Raw genomic sequence first — 25693 nt, 5'->3', positions numbered from 1 at the left:
CCCCCCCCCCCCCCTTTGGGTGACTGTAATCTCTCATACTGAGAAGTGCCTCTGGGCACTTGGGGTTGGCAGATGTTCAGAGAAGAAGGCAGGATGTTGCTGCGTGCTTCTCCACCAGACCCAGGACACAGCCCACTGTGCTGCATCACTGGAGCTCATTCTTAAATCACCAGATGTGGTGCTCATGCTTAAAGAAGCAGGCCAGATCCACTCCCTAAAGCATCATCTACAATTTACAGTCTAGGCCACGTGGTAATGGGAAACCTGTGGTTACACTGTGTGAGTTGCATTGGGTGAATCTACAAGGTGTAGATTTGTAAGGCTGATTTTGATAACAGACACACAAGTTCCTTTATATGCAAATGAGTGCTGCCCTTCAGCCCCTGGGGCAAGTTGCTTATTACTTTTAGTAAGAAAGATTCTTTTGGATTCCCTTGAGATTCAGTTAAAATTCATGCATACCTTATAAGGCTTCATTTTTTATTTTAAATTTTACTTTCTACATTATTAATCTGATCTGGTTCTGAGTGCCTGTTTAAAATTCAAATCTACTGGCAAATTTGTAATTACTAAAGATTAACAACAACTGTGTCAGAGGCACTGCTCAAGACCCTAAAAGCAAAGTTTCACAGGTTCTGAGCAGTTGCAACTAGAGCAGTGTTTGATGTGACCTCTCTGAACTAACGTTCAACTGAGGGTCGATGTTCTAGGCAGGGTATAAGGTAAGCACAACGGACCAGGTCCCTGCTCTCCTGGGCAGCTTAGGTTTTAATAAACAGGGAATGTCAGGAAGATAATTTCAGATACAGCAAGCATATGAAGACAAAATAATGTAATCGTGGCTGGGATATGGGGGTAGCAAGTGGCTCGATGGAGAGAGGATTAGGAAAGGCCCTTCTGATGTAGCATTTCAACCGACAGCTCAGAGATGAGAAGGAAAGTTCTCTGGGGAACTCTGGAGGAAGGATGTCGCAGGTGGAAGGAAGAGCTTAAGGCAAGAAGCATCACTAAATAAACCATGGTACCTACCTTTGAGGAGTTCATGCAAACGTGTAAGACATTCTAATAGGTGAATTAAAATTAAAAAAAACAAACCTTACGTACTGCGTGTATAAGAAAGTTATATGCTGACCTTTCTAATCTACTGGAGTTGTTGGATCCAGTAGCAGATACAGTTCAGAGAGTAGGGATTGGGTCAGAGGACTCCAGGCGAAGTGGAGGTCCTGGCCTGGGCCAAATATATCCTGTTACAGCCTAAGGGTTTTCCCTGCTCTATTTGGGGAATGTAAACAACTTAATTTTTCCCCCATAATTAGTAAGAAGTGCTAACATTATTATCCAATGGTGTGTATTTTCTATAACCTTTTTTGGTGGATTTGTTTACATGTGTCATTTCAGCTCCATGCTCTGTCTGATGATGGTGTGTCTGATCTTGAAGACCCAGTCTTGGCTCCACTGAAAGATACAGAAAGGTTTGGGATCGTGCAGTGTCTGTTTGCCTCCGCTGACATTAACCTGGAGAGACTGCAGCCTCCTGTGAAAGTCGCCACCCGGAAGGCCCCTAACGTTCTCCCGCGGATTCTTTATGTATATAAGCCTGAGTGGACTCTGTGCTTTGGGCAGGGCACAGTAACAGTGTCACATGTGGATTACAGGTACACCTTGTTTTATTGCACTTTGCAGATAATGCTTTTTTTTTTTTTTTTTTTAACAAATTGAGGGTCTGTGACAACCCTGAGTCGAGCAAGTCTATCGGTGCCGTTTTTCCAACAGCATTTGCTCACTGTTGTCTGTGTCACATTTTGGTAATTCTCCCGGTATTTCAGACTTTTTCATTATTATTATATTTGTCGTGGTGACCTTTGATGATACTACTGCAAAAAGACTACAACTCGGCTCAGATGATGGTTAGCATTTTTTAGCAATAAAGTATTTTAAAATTAAGGTATACATTGTTTAGACATAATGCTATTGTACACATAATAGACTATATAAGATAGTATGAACATAAGTTTTATATGCACTGGAAAACCAAGAAATTTGTGTGACTCGCTTTACTGCAGTGGTCTGCAACCAAGTCCCCAGTATCATCTCTGAGGTCTGCCTCTACGTGTTATCAGCCAAGCCTGGGTATTTCTCAGCGTCATTAAGATACTGCCTTTGGGGCTTAGATCACCACGTTAAAGGTTGATCTAGGAGATGAACTTATGGAACAGTTTAATAAGTGGTGACTTTTTGCCTATGAATCGCCTCAAATTTAGCCACCAGGTACTCTGTGTACAGTGCCTTTTTCATAGGAGATCCTCTTGTGCTGGTAACCCAGTGTCCGACTTAGACCCCAGCACATGAAGAGCTGGCGGAGGGTTGAGAATTGTAAGCCAGAGTACATTCAGATCTTTTCTCTGCAGAAAAATGGGTCTATCTAGTTCCCACTTCGTGTTAAAAACAGATGAGGCTGATGCTTTGATCCAAAAATTTGTGAATGCTGTGGGGAGGAATTTCTCTTCATAGAAGGCTCCATTTTGAATGTGCTGTATGCTATGCAGTGACTGATTAATTGAAAAACGAACTGTAAATGCCACTAGAGTAGAGTACAGAGGTTATTGTTTAGCAGAAGACTCTAACAGCAGGACACTGTTCCTTAGGGTCAAGCTCTCTCCATTTTGACTTTGCTGTGCTTTGATGAATGTACCAGTCCTATGTCTAGAGCAATGTGTGGATTTCCCATGCATTCTGGATGTTGAATTTGTAAAATACTACATTTTGTATCAAAGGAAACTTTGAATTGTATATATTTCTCTTCTTCATTCTGCTTTCATATCCTTCTCCTATTAATAGCCTGGACTGTCTCTTGAGTGCTCCTGATGCCACTGGGGCTCTGAAGCCACTTCTGCTTTCCCTTAGCAAGAAGCTGCTGAGACCTACTGCTAGAATTTCTTACTTTAGGAGCAGGAGGGCAAGCAGTTGTAAGAGAGAAACATTCTGTGTTACTCAGTACCTGTTTTTCACCTCAGCATCACTTACTTATTCCCTTTCTGCACTTGAGATTTTAATGAATGTTTAATAATAAGGAAGAAGACAAAATTATAAGAAAAGGACACAGAGTGGTGGCAACAACGTAGAAAATAATAAGCACCTTATTCACAAATTGGAAAGAACATTCAAAAGTTAGGATAGTTGTGTTAAGATGGTGGTACTATACATGCCTCTTGTCTGGTTTTCTGAAATAAGTATAAAGAACATACTGCAGACAGAATGTGTGATATGAATCTACTTGTGTGAAAAACAGATACATGTATCACAATGCATGGGAACCCTCATTTAAGAGTTCACAAGAAACAGGAAAGGATTTAGAGGTTGGGGCGCAAGAGGCACTCGGGGGAGTGGTTCACCCTTCTATTCCTGTTACAATTTTGTACGTCTTAAAAATAACAAAAAACCCAAAACATCGAAAACTAAAGATAGGCTTAAGACAGAAAGAAAAGATGCCATCATCTAAGCAAGTGCTGGAAGTTTGGGTTATATCAAAGACTGGCCAGTTATCTTGCTGGACTGTGTTTTAGACATTAGCTATTGAGAAAGATATAGCCAGAAGCAGCCGCATTGCACAGGGAGATCAGTTCGGTGCTTTGTGTCCACCTAGAGGGGTGGGATAGGGAGGGTAGGAGGGAGACGCAAGAGGGAAGGGATATGTATACATATAGCTGGATCCCTTTGTTATACAGCAGAAACTAACACAACATTGTAAAGCAATTATACTCCAATCAAGATGTTGAAAAGAAAAAGATACACCTTATGCTGCTACAGCAGACCCCCACTGGGATCTGGTGGGTGAGGTAGTAAGTAGTGCTGGACTCCAGTGAGGGTGAGACTGGGCCTCCAAAAGGTTCTTCTAACTAACTAGTTTTCTCATCGTTAAATATTAATTTTAAATGTATGTTTATTTACTGCTTGAGAACCATACTTCTTTTAATAATTAGATTTGGAAACAAGTTCTAGTATCCCAGAACACCTAGAAAACAGTAAATACAGTAGTACTTCCTAGAATAGAACAACCACCTTAACTCAGATGTTTCCACAACCACTTTTGTTTCATAAATGGATATAGGAAGAAATGCTGACATGATTAGCTGGTGTGGTTTGGCCTGATAATGGCCCCTAAAATGTGTTCATGACCTAATAAATCCCTAGAACCTGGCAAACGGAGACTTTACAGGTGTTTTTAGGTTGTGGACCTTGAGATGGACAGATTATTCTGGATTATCTGGGTGGAGCCTTAAAAGAAAGAAGGCAGAAGGGTCAGTGAGAGAGGGATTTGGCCAAAGAAAATGCAGGAAAGATGAGGCATGAGAAGAATTCAGTGCTGTCACTGGCTCTCAAGACAGAGGGGGCCAGTTCAAGGACAAGAGAGCAGTCGGTCAGACAGCCAGCAAGGAAGGGGACTTCGGTTCTACAACTGCATGGAACTGGAGTCCACCAACAACATGCAAGAGCCTGGACGCAGATTCTCCTCCAGACCTGCAGGTAAGAGCCAGGGCCTGGGAGACAACTTCACTTTAGCCTGGTGAAACTTGTGTTGGACTTCAGACCTACAGAACTGAGATGATAAGTTTGTATTTTAAGCTGCTGAGTTTGTGGTAATTTGTTACTGCAGTGATAGAAAACTAACAGGTAGTATAAGATGGAAGAATGAACCACACACAGTTGGACCCTTGAACAAACATGAATTTGAACTGCACAGGTCCACTTATATGGGGATTTTTTTTCAATAAACACTACAGTACTATACAATCCACAGATGGATGACTTTACTTAAAACCTATTTTTTTTGGAATATAGGTGAAAAACTCTTTGACATAAAGCATAACAATATTTTCTTGGATCAGTCCCCCAAGACTAAAGAAATAAAAGCAAACATAAGCAAATGGGACTGAGTTAAACTTAAAAGCTTTTGCACAGCAAATGAAAACCATCAACAAAACAAAAAGGCAGCCTATGGAATGGGAGAAAATATTTGCAAATGAGGCTGCCGACAAGGGGTTAATATCCAAAATATACAAACAGCTCATACAACTCAATCATAGAAAAAAACCAATCAAAAAATGGACAGAAGACTTGAATAGATATTTTCCCAAAGAAGATATAGGGATGGCCAACAGGCACATGAAAAGATGCTCAACACTGCTAATTATTAGAAAAATGCAAATCAAACCCACAATGAAGTATCACCTCAAACTGGTCAGAATGGCTATTATCAAAAAGCCTACAGTAACAAATGTTGGAGAGGATGTGGAGAAAAGGGAACCTTTGTATACTGCTGGTGGGAATGTATGTCAGTACAGCCACTACAGAAAACGGTATGGCAGTTCCTCAAAAACTAAAAATAGAACTAACGTGATCCAGCAATCCCACTATCTGGAAAAAATGAAACCATTAATTTGAAAAGATACATGCACCCCAATGTTCACAGCATCATTACTTACAATAGCAAAGACATGGAAGCAACCTGAGTCCCCATCAAGAGATTGCATTAAGATGATGTGGTGTACAGATGGAGAGATATACTATATTCTTGGATTGGAAGAATCAATATTGTGAAAATGATTATATTACCCAAAGCAATCTACAGATTCAATGCAATCCCTATCAAATTACCAGTGGCATTTTCTACAGAACTAGAACAAAAAATCTTAAAATTTGTATGGAGACGCAAAAGACCCCAAATAGCCAAAGCAGTCTTGAGGAAAAAAAACGGAGCTGGAGGAATCAGACTCCCTGACTTCAGACTATACTACAGAGCTACAGTAATCAAGACAATATGGTACTGGCACAAAAACAGAAATACAGATCAATGGAACAGGATAGAAAGCCCAGAAATAAACCCACGCTCCTATGGTCAACTAATCTATGACAAAGGAGGCAAGGATATACAATGGAGAAAAGACAGTCTCTTCAATAAGTGGTGCTAGGAAAACTGGACAGCCACATGTAAAAGAATAAAACTAGAACACTCCCTAACACCATACACAAAAATAAACTCAAAATGGATTAGAGACCTATATGTAAGACCAGACACTGTAAAACTCTTAGAGGAAAACATAGGAAGAACACTCTTTGACATAAATCACAGCAAGATCCTTTTTGACCCACCTCCTAGAGTAATGGAAATAAAAACAAAAATAACAAATGGGACCTAATGAAACTTAAAAGCTTTGGCAAAGCAAAGGAAACCATAAACAAGATGGAAACACAATCCTCAGAATGGAAGAAAAGATTTGCAAACGAAGCAAACGGACAAAGGATTAATCTCCAAAGTATATAAACAGCTCATGCACCTCAGTATTAAAAAAACAAACAAGCCAATCCAAAAATGGGCAGAAGACCTAAATAGACATTTCTCCAAAGAAGACATACAGATGGCCAAGAAGCACATGAAAAGCTGCTTAACATCATTAATTATTAGAAATGCAAATCAAAACTACAATGAGGTAGAATGAGGTACCTCACAACAGGTAGAATGGCCATCATCAGAAAAATCTACAGACAACAAATGCTGGAGAAGGTGTGGAGAAAAGGGAACCCTCTTGCACTGTTGGTGGGAATGTAAATTGATACAGCCACTATGGAGAACAGTATGGAGGTTCCTTAAAAAATTACAAATAGAATTACCATTATGACCAGCAATCCCACTACTGGGCACATACCCAGAGGAAACCATAACTCAAAAAGACACATGCACCCCAGTTTTCATTGCAGCACTATTTAGAATAGCCAGGTCATGGAAGCAACCTAAATGCCCATCGACAGACAAATGGATAAAGAAGATGTGGTACATATATACAATGGAATATTACTCGGCCATAAAAGGAATGAAATTGGGTCACTTGTAGAGACGTGGATGGATCTAGAGACTGTCATACAGAGTGAAGTAAGTCAGAGAAAAACAAATACCATATATTAACGCATATATGTGGAACCTAGAAAAATGGTCCAGATGAACCAGTTTGCAGAGACACAGATGTAGAGAACAAACGTACAGACACCAAGGAGGGAAAGTGGCAAGGGGTGGTGGTGGTGGTGTGATGAATTGGGAGGTTGGGATTGACATGTATATGTTCATGTGTATAAAACAGATAATAAAAACCTGTATAAAAAAATAAAATTCAAAAACTCAAAAAAAAGATGTGTATATATATATGTAATGGAATATTACTCAGCTATAAAAAAGAATGAAATACTGCCATTTGTAACAATGTGGATGGATCTAGAGAGTACTATGCCTAGTGAAATAAGGACAAATGCTATATGATATCACTTACATGTGGAATCTAAAAAATACCAATGAATGTATATACAAAACAGAAACAGGCTCACAGACATAGAAAATAAACTTGTGGTTACTAAAAGGGGGAGGGGGAGGGACAAATTAGGGATATGAGATTAACAGATACTAACTACTATATGGAAAATAGATAAGCAGTGAGGATTTACTGTATGGCATAGTGAATTATACCCATGATCTTGTAATAACCTATAATGGAATATAATTTGTAAAAATACAGAATCACTATGCTATACACTTGAAACTAACAATATTGTAAAGCAGCTATATTTCATTTAAAAGACTAAATGAGAAATACCAGAAATACACTAGACTAGCAATTTCTGAAGTATGAGGTATAGAATCCTGGAAACTAGCTTGGGAAAGAGTTGCCAAAGTACCTTTTCTGGAAACAGGCTTCCTGCACTCACCCACATTCACGCCTCCATCCCTTGGCCAGTCTGGTGGGTCCACCTCCCTTTCTCACCGAAGGCTTCAGGGCTGAGCTGTGTGCCACAGCAGGCATTGTCTTTCCCACCAGGGTTTCTCTTTCTTGGCTAGCTGGGAAATGGTCCTAGTATTCCATGCCATCTAAGCTTAGAGGTCTTTTCTTGATCCTGTATTTTAACCTTCCCTGTCTCTGGAAATCTTTCCTTGAAGAAGTCATCTTTGAAAGCCACGGAATCTTTGGGCTGGGACAGATGAAACAATAATTAGGATTTCCTTGTGAAAAAAGGGAGGCAGGTGAAAAATTGATCTATTTTGGTGGGAAAATCTAAAATAACATTCGAGGCTTTTAACAAAGACTATTAGCATTTAAAAGAAATTGGTGAAGCTAATCTGATACTCTCTGTATTTTATTATCTCCAAGCCTTAGTTCTACCTATAAATGAAACACTACATTTTCCCAATATTAAATATTTATTTCTTTACATATACAAAAATATTTTACCAGGAGTATGCAATCTCACAGATTGGACATTTCAGTAACTTTCATTTTGGACAACATATGGAAATAATGTGAAAAGAAAAATTTACAGGGACAGTTTCTGAGAAATCAATAATTGTACTGCAGGAAAATTTTATTTATACAAGGACAGCAATAATGTTTCTTTTATACAGGAACTAGTAATACAGTTACTTGGAAAGCAGTAGCAATTTTATTTTTAAACTTTTTCACCAGAAACTTCCTTTGGCAGCTTGTTCAGCTTTGATTTTTTGGTTGCTAACAAGCATTTTGCCCTCCATTAAAAAACAAACAAAACCAAAAAGGTCTCTTCTACAATCATTTCAAAGACCAGAGGTTAAAAGAAGCATGCACATGTGTTCAAAATAAATATATACCAAGAGAGATGGAAAAAAAGTCCCCCAAGGTCTTCACATCAGTTTCTCATCATGGGCTCTAACAGAGCTAACAACGTGGAAATTATAGCAGCTGCTGAACCCCAGTGCTCATTCTTCTATAGCAAAATCCAAGACACCACTTTCTTAAAAATCAATGTTACTGAAAAAACAGGAGTCAGCAGCTGTTTTTTAAAGTGGACACACAGCCAAAGGAAATATTTATCTTGTATTTCAGTTACAGTTGGAGATCAGCTATTCCTCGAATCAGGTTTTACTGAAAAGACTTAAGGCATCTCTCAGTTGGACCATGTTTACCAGAACAAGGTTTATGTCTCCAAAGTAAGGTTACTCATACCACTGCCTGCCTCTCCTATTTAAGAGTAAGATGAGAACCACACATTTTAACTGGTAATGACTTCTGGGTTAGTAATACATAGCAGAGGAGTCTCCCTCTTCCTCCAAGCTCCCAGGCCACCTTGACTGATGTGAGGAAGGTCAAATTTCAGACATGGCTTGTCATATTTGTATGTTTCTACCCCTGGCATGCTATTGCTGAAGTGCAGTAAAGACATCTATCTCCAACTTTTAAAATAAGACCTTTTGGCTTCTACTCTGTGGTAGTGACAATACCTGTTCAATGGGACTCAAGACAAGTCCCATTGTCTTGAGTTGCAAGACACTGCAAGCACTGAGGCATTTAATCTGCCAAGTTGTAAATGGCATTTACATTACCTGTAGATGTGTTCATTCAGTTTGTGCCAGAGATTAGAAACAGTAAAAGCTGGTAGGGAAAAAAAAATTGTCACTTCTGACCGACTTTGGCATGTGGAGGCAAGTCAGGTTTATCTTAGCACTACAGTATCAGCCAATGGCCCTGAAGCAATTAGAGAACAAATCTAAAATGCATTCATGTTATGTTGGATTCAAGGTCCCCTAACTGGACCTAACAATGTGTTTCCCCTTTTAAAGAAACAGATGGCTTTTAAACTTACACTAAACAATAGGGCTGCAGTGATAAACTTCAGGCATAAGGTAGGGCAGCTTTAAGGGGCAAACATCAGAGTGTCTTTGGATGCTTACTTAAATTGTGGACTGCCTACTTAAATTTTGTTTGACTTGTGAGTGGTCAAGGTAGCAAGGATTTGCTAAAGGTTTGGACTTAGAGTAGGATTCTGAACTCAAGACCTCCTGACCAGGACCACTAAGAAAGCAGAACATATCCTCTTCCAGGCTGGAACTATCAGTGCATCCTCAGAGCTGTTTTAAAACTGAAGGTAGAATTTCTGAATGGTGTGCACCAATCACTATGTTGCCTCCAAAAGAGGTACATTTTAAAAGAACTAAAAGATAAGCAACCTCAGGGTAAGTGAATAAACAGATAAAGTAGCTTAATAAGGATTTTCCAATTTAGCATTTATCACATCAGTTATAAATTACTTCTTGTAATTTAAGGTGAAGACAAATATTAAGTTAGCCTTATTTAAAAAGTATAATATTAAAACTAAAGGGAGATATAAATTTTATCAACAGTCACATGGTCAGGAGTCAGAATTAGGATCTCAACCAGTAGAAGTACACCAGCTCTATTTTTATCAAAAGAGAGACTATTTTAAAGAAAGCAGTACAGTGTATTGCAGAAGTAGTGCAAACCGTGCTTTTAAATTCTTACCTTAGAAATGAGATATCATTCCTTCACTTTCTAGTGTTTTTAAAGACTCATTTTTGATTCTGTGCATTAAATCATTCCAGGAACACACAAAGTAACATGACAAATTATGGGAAATATTAAAAATGAATAAAACTTGAAGCTAACAAAAATGGAGTTAAAAAATAATCTTACCTTAAAAAAAATCATAATTGTTATCTTCCGCAGATACACAATGTATACGTAAAAACTCATGAATTAGTCGACTGTATTCTTAAAAGTCTGTGAATAATATTAACTTGTACTATATACAATAATCCTATTATTTAAAATTCTGAATTTCTCCCAAGAACTCCAAATCTATTACAGATGTTATTACATGAATTCTCACAACAAATCCAATGAAACAAGAGGAGGGCAGGTACCATAATCTCTTAAGCCTGAACCGTATCACAAACTCATTTGAAGGTTTAAATAAGTATTTCCCAAGAGGCTTCCATCTAGGACTCTGTCCTTTTTCCCTAAGGAAACTAAGTTATAATAACTTTTTGAGCTTAATTCCAAATATATTTTTCAGAAAGGGGATTAGTATCTGCCTCAAGGTAAAGCCACAGCCTATGAAAACAATGTGAAAAAGTTTCATAATGTCTAAGAATTGGGAGTAATTAAAAATGTAAAAGCACTAGTTATAATTACATGGGTGAACAGATTTAATTTTACTATTCATGTATCTTGGGAGAATTTTTACATATTATACACATAGCTGTGTATATATAATATATATATTATATATGGTGACTCAAACTTTTAAAAAATGACGTGCTATCTATATACATAAAACTTCAGGATTGCTTTTTCCATTTTTAGTATAAAGATTCATTACTATAAAATTATTGGCTCCCTAGCCTGTGATTTCTGGAAAACGGGGTGTTGTTTCAGAAGCCGCGTAAGTACAATGTTAAGTAGATCATTATTTTGACCAATTTTCAAAACTTTTATGTTCAGTGTTTACAAATTTAAAATAATTGTACCTAACTCCATGGCTATCCATCATAAAAATCAACCCCAATTACTGGATCATGACACTTACTGTTATCCATAAAAATAAGTACAAATTTAAATGAATCTTTAAAGCCACGATCATCCTCTACTGTCATTGGGATATTACGGTCAAAGCAGTTAGTATCTGGCCAGTCTATAATGCTACACTAACATATTTTATTGCTAATTTACATTATTTTCTAAATTTGTGTTAATATCCAATTTGCTCTTTTAAAGAAAACTTGTCCTTATAAGCTATTATATTAAATTTACTAGATTCTAGAATCTAGGGTTCAGGCTACTATTGCTGTACTGGGTTTATGATATGATTTCTACTTTAGAAAGCTATCTTCAGCAATGGTATGGTTAGACTTGGCAAAAGTAAACAAAGTTCTGATGTACTGGATAGTATTTTATTTGATACTATCCAAATAAACAGAAATTGAGACTGCATAATCGAGGCATGGCTGTAATAAAAGTAAAATTCTACTTGAGTGCATCACATATATTCTACTACTTACGGTTAAATGATTCATCCAGGGACATCAACTCTATGGATATGGGGTATTTGTATATTTAAAAATAAAAAATATATATACTATTTAGCTGTATATAAACAGTCATGCCCTGAATGCTGAATGTGGATACTCACCTGTCCGCAAGGAGTCCTCAGGTGCGTTAGTGTACTGGCACATTGTTTCCCAAAAGCATATGCACGTGCATGTATATTTTAACTATTACCAGTTGTTCAACATCACTTTAAACTATTTTCTCATTAGTAAAGCTAATTATCTTAGACCTTTCCTACAAGAGAGGTTCACATTTCGTTGATCACAACTATACTCTCATTGCCTTGGGAGAATCCCAGCACCTCTGGGACTCCTTGCCCCAGCAGAGCTCTGCTGGTTCCTGCAGACCCAGATGGGACTTGAGTTTCAAGTTCAATGACTCTTTACTGAGATAAACAAACTTTTCTAAATTTATTCTCTTCAGCTCTGGTGTCTCGACTGAAATGAAATCAACTGCACTGTTCCATTTTATATTAGGAGGCATCTCATATTAACTAAGTAGTTAGTCATGAATACCATTTATAATAGAAATAATTCCTTTAAGTGTAGTCTGTTTTCTAAATAATGTGCATTTTATACCATATGATAAGGCTTAAGATATATATGATGTAAAAATCATCTCTGTTGTGTCAAGATGGGTAAAATATTTTGTGTATAAACTTCTTGAGCTGCTACAATGATTCCAAAGAGGCTCCACACAGCAGCATGAAGGCACACCGCAGAAGACAGCACATTTCCTGAGAATGTGGAAATAAAATTTCTCTTAAAGCTTACAGTGTGTTGAGACACTAAGTCATGGGACATCATCTCGACACTGTGCTTTGATTCATGTTGCTTTGAGAAGCCAAGAATTTGATGTAAATATATGTGGTTTAAAAGTTACCAAAGTTATTAAAAGGGTGTGATCCATTCTGACACCAATTTCCTATCCTAGGACAAAGAACATGAATTTGTGTTCTGGATATGAAATGCTGGATGAAAAAAAACACCTATGGATTTCCAATCTTAACCATACAGCAACTTGGGTGTTCGGTCTCATTGTGAAGAACAGTTGTGTGCATGCTGCTTAATGCCATGTATTTTCTCTTCCCTCTGAGTCCTCCCGGCCGCATTCCATGTGACAGCTTTGGTGAGGGGAAAACAAATTCAGCAGCCAGGTGTCTGGTGCCTAGCACCAGACAAAGATGACCACCAGTATTTAAGCACCTAACCCTTTAAGTGTGAATACTGTTTATGTGAAAAGCTAGCAGCAATATAAAATATGGCTAACTTAGTTTAATGATGACCTGCATCTCTGAATATGTTTTAGGAAGAATTTATACCATCTAAGAATCCTAAAAGAATATACTAACTGAGATTAATTTTGGAAATTTGTATATGTTAATGCATCTAAAGACGGAGAACTGTTTTCCTAATCATTAAACAAAAAACTACATTTCCTAACAGAAATGTAAAAAATATATATAATACATTATTTAATATATATTATATAATACATACAATGTACATATTATATAATGTATATATTATATTGAGATAAAACAGCTGACAATTATTTCCAAATTTCATAAATCGTTCAATGGATTTGGTTCACAACATAACAAACCGAAAAAATACCCTAATGATCACATCACACTTCAAAAGCACACTGTTCACAAAACCCCCCAATTGCAAACTTGGAGGCATTTTTCAGTATCACAGAAATTTTCAGAGGTGTGATACATTTGCTGACTATATCCTAATAAAAAAACTGTATAAAGCAATAGGTTTATTTTTGTTAGTTAAACTTTTACATGTACAAATAAATCAACTTTCAGAGTCATTTTGCTGTAAGGTTTTGCAGGATAAGGCACTCTCTCAGCCGGCACGGCCTTGCTTGCTGTGTACATGTTAACGAAGCATCAGCCTGTCACTGCAACAAATGAGAGTGCAAAGTATTGCTCTTCATATTTTCACGAGAGAAAGAATGAAGGGAAAAAACTAATATAGCTGCGTAAATTAAAGTGGACAGCCATACATCTCTGTAATAATGAAACTACGTAGCATTGAGCAGACTTCTGATGTCAGTATTGGATGGTAGTAGACTAGCTGTAGCACTGACATTAAAATTCTGCTTCTGTAAGAAATTATACATATTAGGAAAGAAGGCCAATAAACCATTATTTTCTCCTAATAAGAGTAGCTGACCCTTCACTAAATACTGAACTAAATGACAGCTTTACAAAACTATTTCAAGTATTCATTATCACAGTGAAAATATGAGACCAATGTTAGAGTGAATGATTTGAAAATTCCTTTGATGAAAAAGGCAAGGGTACTAAATCAAAACATACAAAATGCTTCAACGCATTTCTTTATGTGATATGAATAGAAAGATTATTCATAAAAAGTTAGAAAAATTAAGATAAATTATATTTTAGTACACCTTCCCAACCACATTTTTCTATAAAAATCCAGAATAGTGTACTGGTACTTCAATCTACACAATAAAAATGCCTGGACTTGGCAGATAACTTCTATCTGTGCATGTATTTTCTCAGTAGAAGGTTTATTTGTTGCAGTCACTTTTTGAAAGTTTTATTTTAATTGTGAACCTTATTGAATCATCAGTAAACCCAGCTGATTGGGACCCACTGTGGCTCCATTCTCAGTTTCTCTATGGCAGTTTGTAGTTTCTCAAAGGCTTTGTCTAGATTGTCATTTACAATGATCAGATCAAAATAGTGGTTGTATGCTCTTTGAATCCGTGCACTTTCATCCACTGTTTTCTTCAAGTCAGAGTCCTGTCAAAGAGTTTTAAAAGGAAAAGTTTATATAATGTATATTTAATTGCTCAAAACCAACTCAAAGTGAAATAAGTAGGTTGGATATTTGTTTGTTGTGATTCTGATACTAATCCTCAAAATCTAATCTATATAGATTGTTAAAAAAGACATTACCATCTGCTCATATCCTAGTCTTTCCAGCTGGCACTCATGTTTGAATTTATGAGTATTCTGTATCTTCTGTTTCACTGATACTAAGGTAAGATTCCTGATTAAAAGACTGCTGACAATATCTTGGGGTGACACCCAAAGTAATAAAAGAATTCTTGTAGGTGACTGGTCTCTAGCCCAACTGCATCACCCTTTTCAAAACATTTTTATCGTATGGATTCTGTAACTCATGGAACCCAATCTGCAGCGGCTGTTAAGCTCAAAGCCAAATTTGCTGCCTTTCTCTAAGAAAAAGAATCTCAGAAATGTAATTTGAAGGCTGCCTGTCCATGCTCCCCACCCCCAACAACACACACACACTTTTATCTATCTTTTTAGCTAGTACTGTTTGTATTTCATAAAGTATTTCTAGTCATTTTGGAACAATGTGGGGGAATAAATAATGGGTTTTGCATGAGCAAGTAAAGCTTTTCATTAAATTGCAAGTGTTATGAAATTTCATAATGCTTCTACATGTTCTTCAAATACTGAGTTCCTATTAAACCGTCTACTATATTTCATAATTTGTGGCTATAAAAATGAATAAGAGAGAATGGGCTCCTACCCTCCAGTGTAGGAGACAAATAAAGGGCAAATAAACAAAAACCTGCAAGTTGTAACAAGTACTATGAAAGAAACCAACCAGGAACAAAGAATTTTAAGAGATCTACTTTAGACAGAGTGCTTACAAATACTCTACAAATGAAGAAATGATATTTAAACTGAGGAAATGACATTTAAACTGAGAACTATAGTGGGAGAAAGACCATTCCAGGCAGAGGAAATAGGAATGTAAAGTTCAGGAGGAAAATAACCCAGATGTGTTTAAGATACTGAAAGACCAAGATGGATGGAGGCTTAGGGAGGGTGGGTAGTAAGTTGAGATAGCCCAGGCTAGGTCATGGAGGACCTAGATGCAATGGAAAGACATCTCTGGATTATGATGGTGGCAGAGGAGATGGAAATGACACCAGACTAGAAATATACTTTGGTGATAAAATCATCAGGATTAACTGATGGGCTGGATATGAAAAGTGAGAAATATGAATGAATCAAAAATAGCTCGAGGGGCTTCCCTGGTGGCGCAGTGGTTGAGAGTCCGCCTGCCGATGCAGGGGACACAGGTTTGTGCCCCAGTCTAAAAGGAAAAAAAAAAAAAAAAAAAAAAAAGAAATAGCTCGAGTTTCTAGCTTGAATAAATGGGTGGTTGCAGAAGATGCAGAGTTGAGGGGGTGGGAGTGTGAAAAACAGGATATTGGTGAGAGGAAACAAAACATTCTACTTTGTTTGTACATGTTAAGTTTAACACGTCTGTGAGACATCCAAGTGCAGATGTAATGTTAAGTAGGTAATGGTTATATAAGTTGGAGCTCTGAGGTCTGGGTTATCTACATATAAATTAGGACTCATCAGCATAACAACGATATGTAAGTCAGTGGATTTGGTGAAAACACCTAAAGGAAAGTATATAGAGAGAAATGGGTTCCCAACTAAGCCTGAGGGATACTAGTACTATAGTTAATATTTTCACTAAGATTTCGAAATCAATTTGAAACAACTATCTTTTATTATAGATGTATAAACAGGCCCCAATTCAACTTGTAAACAAATCTTACCTAATACAGTCATTAGCAATTTGTCTTGTTAAAAAAAAAAAAGTTCTTTTCTGACAATAACAATCCTGTAACAATAATGGAGTATACCATATAGATGGAAAAATGAATTTAAAAATTTCTATGTATGGCTCTAGAATGATCTCCAGAATATATTAGTAAGTGAAAAACGCAGGCAGACTACTGTATGTAGTAAGTTACCTTTTATGTAAGAAATGAGGGAGGGAGGATACACATACATACTTGCTTATATTAAAAAAAAATTGTAAAAATGACTATGTGGGTAGGAGGTAACAGAGTAGAGAGAATAGGGAAAGGCTAGATTTTTGTGTGTTTGTTTTTTGCGGTATGAGGGCCTCCCACTGCTGTGGCCTCTCCCGTTGTGGAGCACAGGCTCCGGATGCGCAGGCTCAGCGGCCATGGCTCACAGGCCCAGCCGCTCCACGACATGTGGGATCTTCCCAGACCGGGGCACAAACCCGTGTCCCCTGCACCGGCAGGCGGACTTTCAACCACTGCGCCACAAACAGGGAAGCCCCTGTTTGTTTGTTTTTAAGATTTACTTTGAAACTATGAAAATGTATAGAATTATATTACAATAAAATCAAATTCAAATAAAAATAAAAAGAGCAATACCTAAAAAGCAAAATGAAACAAATCTGTGTTTCAAGTTGATGCCTTAACCACAGAAAAGAATTATTTTAGCGACTTTAAAACAATACTCAAGGGATATATCATAAGAACAATTTTTTTAAAAAGTTTAAGTCTGAAACTTAGAACTTTTCAATAATCATACTGTTAATATTGTTACTCAGAAATTATATATATAGTATGTGCTTAGTTTACACATGTAAAGTCAGAAACTATGTTAATGTCATCAGGAACCAAGACTTTCAGCATAGGAGGAAAAAAAGATAAACATAGTCCAGGAAGTAAAAATGTAAAATGTGAGTTGGAACTATCCAACTGAATTAATGATGTATATTTTCCAAAAGGGGAAAATATATTTCCTTCATCTGGCCACTGAGAAGACCTAGAAACAATGACAAACTAAGTTGAATGCACACCTTTAGCTTCTATATTATCTCTAAATACCATTTCCCACTAAAAGGAACCAGGGCTTTTGGAAGGCTGGTTCCAGATCTGGGCCAAGAAATGTGTAAGGATAACCTGGAGCAGCTTGTCATACCAGGAAGCACATCAAAGTTTATGGGGTTGTGTTAAAAAGACTCAGAAAACAAGATGAATAGGCTCTTCTTAGCTGAAGACAGGACAATTTAAACATCAGAGAGTAATAGCTGACCTAAGTACACAGAGTATTCCAAGTGACTTTAAAACACAGCGATTTGATTTGACTGTATATACTTAGTGAGATAAACCCTAAGGATAAAGGAGAAAGAGACAGTTCACAGTAATCATACCTGGTAGTATTTGTACACTTATTTTCAGACTGTTGTATGTGTACTGTGAGATGAATCAAATGAGCAATTATGTGCTATATTCTAACATTCCCGGTGTTTTTGAGAACTGGGATACTCAGCCTAGGAGAATGGAGTTATATATATGAAAGAGGTTAAATAAAACCCGGGGCACGAACCCGTGTCCCCTGCAGCGGCAGGTGGACTCTCAACCACTGCACCACCAGGGAAGCCCTGTAATCCTGAATTTGATTGGGAAGTATCAATATATATTCATGATTTAGTTTCCTTCAAACATACAAACAGAAAAGCACATAACCAAACTAGTTCTGTCTACCTAAAAGGTGCATTTAGCTAGAAACAATGATCAATCTTGGGACAATGTGCACCCCTAGTATTACGGTCCTAAAATACCATTTACTCTAAAAGGAACCAGAGCTTCTTGGAGAAGTAACTGATTCCTGGCCTGGAATAGAAAATGTACAAGATGACCCTGGAGCATTTGTCATATAGCTAGGAAGCTATCTCAGACGATTAGGCTCATGAAATAGGTCTCAAGGGCCAACTTAAATAAGCCCCTGTTGGTCAAAGATGGGGCGATTTGAACATCAATAAGACTAATAATTGCAAAAGAGTAATAAAACACATCAAGTAAGTTTAAATCCATGTGCTCATGATGAAACTAAAAAACCCACAAACCTTATTTGGTCACCTGTCGCCTCTGGAGACTGTTACTGAACAAACCCATTATTCTGAAAACTGACCCTTAAAGGGGAAGTATCAAGCATTATGTTCTGACTTTCCTATATATACTCTACTTCAGAGTCATCAACTAGTTGATAAGGAAAAATTATTTAGAAGATTCTAGTTTATAAATGCAGAACAAATGACAAACTTGGAATAACTCCACTTCACAATTCCTAAAAAATTAACTGAGCCAGGCAAAGATCAATAAAAATTGCTAAAATCATTAGGTGAAGAGCTACTGAGGAACTTTACAGATCAGGCCCCAGTTTTTCTATGACCCAGTTTTTTTAAACAACTAAGTTAGAAGGTTAAAAGAGAGGGAAGGGAGGCAGTGAAGATTTACAGATTAAAACAGTCTAAAGGGAGAGGGTCTGCTTCCAGCTAATATGCAATCACAGATATCAGACTAACCTTCCTGCCTGACAACTAAGACAGACCAAATGTATGGAACACTTTTTAAGACACTGTACATCAGGTAATGGAAGACAGGGATTCCAGAGAGACAGGAAGCAAATGAGATGAGCCCTACGATTACCCCAGGTTACTGGCTTGAAAGAGTTTCCAAGCTGCAACACAGTGAGGTGGAGCCCAGGAGGACACTACTGGACTCTAAGTTGGGACAGAGCTGAGAGCCCAGGGAGAACAAAGTAGCAGGAGTTTGCAGGACAGAATACTGGATAGAATAGCAGTATGGAGAGAGAACTCTCGAGACTTGTAAAGGTCCCCCTCCAGCATTCAGCTGAATACCAATCTGTGCACGTTACCACTACCCAGGGTCGCCAAAGAACCACCAGAAAGGATGAGAGGTATTCTTTCTGAGCCAGAAATAGTACCCATGCCCACCAGGCAGAACAGAAAACCTCACGTCACGTGGGCCATCTGGGAGAGTGCTCAAATGGGTCTTGCCTCAGTAGTGAAGAATAATTGCCCCTAGAATGAGAACTGCTCTGGTTCTACCAAACAAATTTTTAAAGCAAGATCTGAAAGGAACAAACTGTTTCCACATTACTGCATCCTAGGACAAAGCTCACAATGTCTGGTATCCAATAAAAAATTACCAGGATTGCAAAGAAGCAAGAAAATAAGACCCATGAGGAGCAAAGTCATTCAGTCAAAACCAATCCAGAAGTGATGCAAACGTTAGAATTCGTTGACAGTGATATAAAAACATTGATAACTATATTTCAGATATTCATAAAGTTCAGTAGACACATGGAGCAACCTGCAAAAGAACAAAGAGGATTAAAACTACCTGATCTCAAGGCTTATCACCTATAGTGTGGAAGAGGTAGAAGAAGGAGGGAGGGACTCTGAAGGGGCACAAGGAAACTTATGAAGACGAGGGACATGCCTGTTATCTTGACTGCAGTAGCTTCATGCATGTATACATATACCCAAGCTTATCAAGTTGTATACTTTCAACGTGTACAGTTTATTGTGTATCAATTATACCTCAAGCTGGGGGAAAAAAAAGAGATTTAGAAGACATCAGGTAAATGCAACATGTTAATCTTGCTTGGATCCTGATTTGAACAAACTGTCAAAAAAAAAAGATAAATACTGAGGAAATTCAAATACAGACTGTATATTGATGATATTGAGAAAAAGTTGCTCTTCCTAATGTTTGATATGCTAATGGTGTTATGGTTATGTCCAAAAAGTCTGTCTTTTAGAGATAAATACTGAAGTACTTATGGTTGATATGATATCAAAGATTTACTTCAAAATAATTCATGGTAAGGGAGGAAGTGAAGAGAGGTCTAAGTGAAACAAAAATGGCCATGTGTTATTGAAGCTAAGTGATGGGTACCTGGGAGTTCATTTCTTCCCTCTTTTGTACATATTTAAAATTTTCCGTAACATGAGAAAAGAGAGGAAGAACAAGAGAAAAAGACATGTAACAACTAAAAGTCAGAACACCTAACTCTACCAATAGTAAACCTTATGATGAACATACTTGTTATTGGTCTTCGGGACCAGTTTCCACATTAGTAAAATGAGGGAGTTAGATTAATATGCACTTTTTAACATTGGTCCATTTCGTTTACATAGGGGGAGTAAACTTGTTTTAAAATAGAGTGAACAATGGTTTCTAAGTAAAAGCAATACGGTTCCAAATCCTAACTACATCTAGGGAACAAATTTTTATTCTCCAATACCTTATACAGTGTGTTTATTTCATAAATATGGATGGAATTAAACATGCCCAAAAGAAAAAGGAAAAATTTTAGGAGGAAAATAGTATTGTTAGCCTGAAAAGAACTGCTTACCGTCAAAAGCTTAGTAGTGATACCAGCATCCACTACAGCCTTGTGCATGGCACGTAACGTCTCTAGTTCGGGAGCAGCAATAAACACAACGTAGGGCATGAACTCGGATGTCCTCAGCACTTTCAGGGCCTGTGTAGAAGAACAATTACAAACCAGTTTATACAGGATTAGAATTTGAATTATGTTACCCTTTAGTTTATACTAAATAATCAAAGTCCATCTGCCCTCTTCCTCAAGATAAAGGACATAATTTAATACTTGCTATCTGCCCCCCCTCCCTTCTATCCTTTTGATTCCATACAGTACTTTCCTAAAATGGTGATCCATTAAATTTTGTTCTGACCTCAATCTCACTACTTTCTGGTACCCTTGAACCAAGGAAAGTATTAAACTTAATGATCCCCAAATCATCAAGAATGATGTAAATGCTTTCCATGTTAATTGTAGAATTCTGTTAATATTGAAAAAGCAGAAGTAATTTCAGTGTCCATTAATTGGAGTGGTTATATAAATAAATATATATCTGCACTATGAAATACCATGCAGCAATTACAAAGAACAAAAAAATCTCTACAGTACCTAACATGAAAAGATCTTCAAGAAATACTGTTTAATGAAAAAAGGTTAAAGAATCTGTATAAAATTTTTCCATTTATGTATAAGAGAAACAACAAAAATAGAAAACCCACTGGGTTGAGTGTAGAATGGTGAGAAGGGGTCAATAAGGGAGACATGGAATGAGAATGAAATGAATGGTGAGTGGGTGGGTGTGTGCTGGGTGGAAGGGGTATGACTTTAATTTTTATTCCTCATGTTTCAGCCTTGTTCAAATTTTAAATTTAACATTTCCTAACACATGCATTTATATATTACTTAAGCATGTAAATAAATACTAAACTTCTATCAAGCTTCTATAGCTATCCATGCCTCTGTTGGCTAACAGATCAGAGATTTATTTAACTAGTTGTTGATGCATAATAAGGTTCTCTATTGTCACAAGTAATAGAGGGAAAGAGCCACCCTCATAATCTGAAGAAGAAACAAAAACTCCACAGGAAATAAAACTTAAAAAATATCTTTGGAATCATGCAGCTTACTTGTGGGTTGACATCCAAGATGCAAGTTCGTCCAGTTTGGACAACTTCAAGAATAGAGTCAATCTTGGTTCCATAGAGATTTCCTTCATATTCCCCATGTTCCAAATATTTTCCAGCTTTAATATCTGCTTCCATCTCAGATCGTGACACAAATTTATATGCCTGGCCATCTTTTTCATCTTCCCTTGGTTTCCGTGAAGTAACTAAATAAAATAGCGTTGAGAATTTGTACAGAGACAGTGCAGGGTATTAAAAAACAAACTAAAAGGCACAGGGTAGCCTAAGTCTTTTCCATTTAGTGCAGGGGTTGGCAAACTATGGCCTATGACCAAACCTGGCCTGCTTCCTATTTTTGTAAATAAAGTTTTATGGACCACAGCCATGTTCATTCATTTTATGGCCTATGGTTTCATTCGTTTTACAATGGCGGAATAGTTGTGACACAGACTAGATGGCCTGCAAAGCCTAAAATATTTACTATACATGGCTCTTGAATAAAATTGTTTGCAGACCCCTGATTAGTAATGTTTTAAGAGGTAGTCTCCAATATACAATTTATATCCAAAAAATGTGCTTTATAAAGTCAGTTTGAAACTCAAAATATATTTATTTACCTAGAAGCAGAGCCCTAAAGTTAAATTCTTAACTATGGTGAGAGCTAATAAGTGTGAGGTATATTGCAAGTGAACATCTTTTCCAGCTGACCAGCACTCCCCTTCTTCTTAAGGAATATCAATTACAGCCTTTCTTCACACTTCTCTGAACATTTCCTAATTGAGTGTCCAACAGATGAGCAAAATTCTATTCTTAGTTGGTATTATCAATTTTCTGAAGTGTAGTTTTACCCATAAATTATCTATCCTTTATCTTGCCCCAGCACCAAACTTTTCTTCTAGCTTCCTTCTAATTAACATTCCCAAATGCTAATTGTTTTGTGTTGCAACTCGGTGGATCTAGCCACCTGGATGTTATTATGGTCTAGTAACTTTCTCTACTCTGACCTGAAGTATTCTGAGAGAATGAGAGAGAAGAGACCAAGTCAAAAACTTAAAACATCCTTTTGTCAGGTATTTTAGAGACATACAACTCCTTTGCAACTTGGCTGTGCTAGGAATGGACGATTATCACTTTTCAAACTGTTGCAAAGGTGCAGAGTTAGGTATTCTCTGCCAACTTGCTAGCACTCCCTAGGAAGAAAAGTAATTTGTGTATGTGTGTGTGTTATTTTCAAGTTTAGCAACTTCATCTGAGTTTGCCTAGATCAGATATAAAACAGTATTCTACTTCTATTAATCAAGTAACTTATACATGCAGAATATCTGCCAAAATCATTAACCACACGCAATTAAAGTTACAAAGTAATCAGATGAAAAACTGACAGAATTTTGACTATTTGAAATAAGCACAACACATCAAGAAAACTTTTATAAGAAAAAAACTTTAAGTTCAAGCTCAATAATAAGGGCCTAATTCATAAATAAGATTATTATGTACAAGAGGATTCCCTTTTTCCCCTGCTGTTTTCTGGCTCATTCCAGACCACTGTGGAGAGATTTATAAAGTCACTTAAAGAGCTTCAAGATGCTATGATGGCTTTTCATATTCAAAAATGTGTGATCTCTAAGGTTTCTGGGATTATTCACCAAAGGTGGTATGATAAAACTCCTAAGGCAATTTTAAACTCCCCAAATACATACATACTAGGACTTGGCTTAATATCCGTAAAGATAATTTTAGAAGAGCACGACTTTTGGGGACGCACTATAGTGAAACCATTTATGGAAACGTGCTGCTTGAAATAAATATGTATAGGCACACACACTGCCCCCCCCAACACTACCTCCAACATGTGGAGGGAATCTCAAATTCTTGGTGAAATGTTTTTCGTTTACAAGCGAATTTTAACGGCAATACCATTCTCTAGTGAAGACTCAAAAAAGAAATCTACATTGGCACATAATTAAGCCCCTTTCCATTTCTAGAACAGAGAAATTAGAACAGGGTGGATTGACTACAGCTGATTCCTTAGGCTTATATGCTAAGCAACTAAGTAATGCGATTGCTTAGAATTTAAGTTCTGTGATTGACAGGCAAAATTCTAATCTTTAGTAGCTCTTCAAATAGTTAGGAAATAATCAACAAAGTAACATTTTATTTAACTATCCCAAGATGTATTAAAGGGAAAACATGATTCATAAGGTAGCTTGTCCACCTGGATTAATAATTTTTTATATTTTATTTTAGGACCACTTCACAATATAAAGAGAAAACTAAGTCAATTTAATCCAACACCAGCATTTACGTCCTTCACTATGAGACTTCCCCAACCAGCCCACCAATGTGTAGCACAAGACTGTGTATCAAAATTAGGCAAACTTGTCACATTTCATCAGTATTATTTTTGTGTGTGTTGATTCTGAGGCTTAAAACAAACAAACAAACTAAACACTATATAAACATGAATGATTTAAGGAAAAGTAAAACACCACCTACATTATATGAAGAAGTGATACTTGACAATGTATGGATATACATAAATCTTTTATATATAAAAATTCAGACTTGAATCTTTACTAAAAATAAGTCTTGAAAGGTAAAATAGTACATCTTCTGGAAATTAATTTGGCATGAAGAAATCAAGAAGTTGAAATAAATATATGTAATACTTCTATATTTATAAATCTCTCTATACATCCTTTGGTCTAATAATTTTACATCTGAGATTTATGTATACACATTTTATCATCTCTTTATTTATAACAAAAAAGCCACCCAAACCATATAAGTGGGTGATAACAGTAAAGCATGGTGTACTTATATGCTGGAATATTAAGAAGCTAACACAATTAACTTTTTTAGTGTTTTTAATCAGGATAAAATATACATAACATAAAATTTATCATTTTAACCATTATTAAGTGCACAATTCAGTGGCATTAAGTACAGTAACACTGTTGTGCAACCATCACCATTATTCATCTCCAGAACCTTTTTATCATCCTATAGAAAATAAAAAATCACACTCACTGCTTAATATTCTTAGAGATACAGAAGAGATAGCGCCCACAAACAGATGATGCTGTGGGAAAAAACAGGAAACAGAAAATAATCCTAAAATGAAAAATATGACTACTTATGATAAAACATTGATGAGATAGAAGGCAAAGAACTCAAGGTAATCTTTTAAAGAGTAGAATAAAAAGAGAAAGGGTTGGACAACATGATTTAAAAAAGTAAGAGACTGAGGAGATGAATCCAGGATGTTCAACATCCAGCTAATACAAATTCTAGAAAAAGTGAATAGAGAAAACAGGGAGAAATCATCCAAGAAATAGTAATTCCCCAGAATTGAATGACATGCATCTCTAGTCTGAAAAGCTCACTAATCATCAGCACAATAAATAAAAATAGATGCGCACAAAGGCACCTCATTATTAAATTATAAAATAATGAAAACCAATGAAATAAAAAGACTGAAGGAAACATCAGGTCATGTATGAGAGGACAAAAATTAGAATGACATTAGACTTCTTAACAAAACTGGGTTAAAGAGTAACATCTTTTGGGTTTTACAATCTAGACTTTCTATTCCCAGATAATCAAATAGGAGACAAAAAAATACACAACTACAAAAATAAAGATGAAAAAATAAA

General features: G+C 36.7%; 2 protein-coding genes across 3 annotated transcripts in view; one reads left to right on the top strand and one right to left on the bottom strand.

The window, feature by feature from the left end:
* The window catches only part of GSDME (gasdermin E), a 92347-nt gene that overhangs the window by 62037 nt on the left and 4617 nt on the right, over positions 1–25693 (top strand). Inside the window, 2 exon segments of the mRNA XM_024755036.1 lie at positions 1399–1587; positions 1589–1655. Of these exon segments, the coding sequence (XP_024610804.1) occupies positions 1399–1587; positions 1589–1633 (234 nt within the window). The 3' untranslated portion in view covers positions 1634–1655.
* The window catches only part of PALS2 (protein associated with LIN7 2, MAGUK p55 family member), a 78591-nt gene continuing 61145 nt past the window's right edge, over positions 8248–25693 (bottom strand). For both annotated transcript variants that reach the window (XM_024755034.1, XM_024755035.1), the window contains 3 exons: positions 22041–22243; positions 20944–21072; positions 8248–14703 (listed from right to left, as the gene is read on the bottom strand). In XM_024755034.1, coding sequence (XP_024610802.1) covers positions 14527–14703; positions 20944–21072; positions 22041–22243 — 509 coding nt within the window. In that variant the 3' untranslated portion in view covers positions 8248–14526. The remainder of the gene's footprint in view (positions 14704–20943; positions 21073–22040; positions 22244–25693) is intronic.

This window comes from Neophocaena asiaeorientalis, unplaced genomic scaffold (genome assembly GCF_003031525.2).
Source record: "Neophocaena asiaeorientalis asiaeorientalis breed wild unplaced genomic scaffold, Neophocaena_asiaeorientalis_V1.1 scaffold36, whole genome shotgun sequence".
Taxonomy (NCBI): domain Eukaryota; kingdom Metazoa; phylum Chordata; class Mammalia; order Artiodactyla; family Phocoenidae; genus Neophocaena; species Neophocaena asiaeorientalis.
Note: the sequence above shows the minus strand (reverse complement) of the source record. Positions and strands in the feature narration are given on the sequence as shown.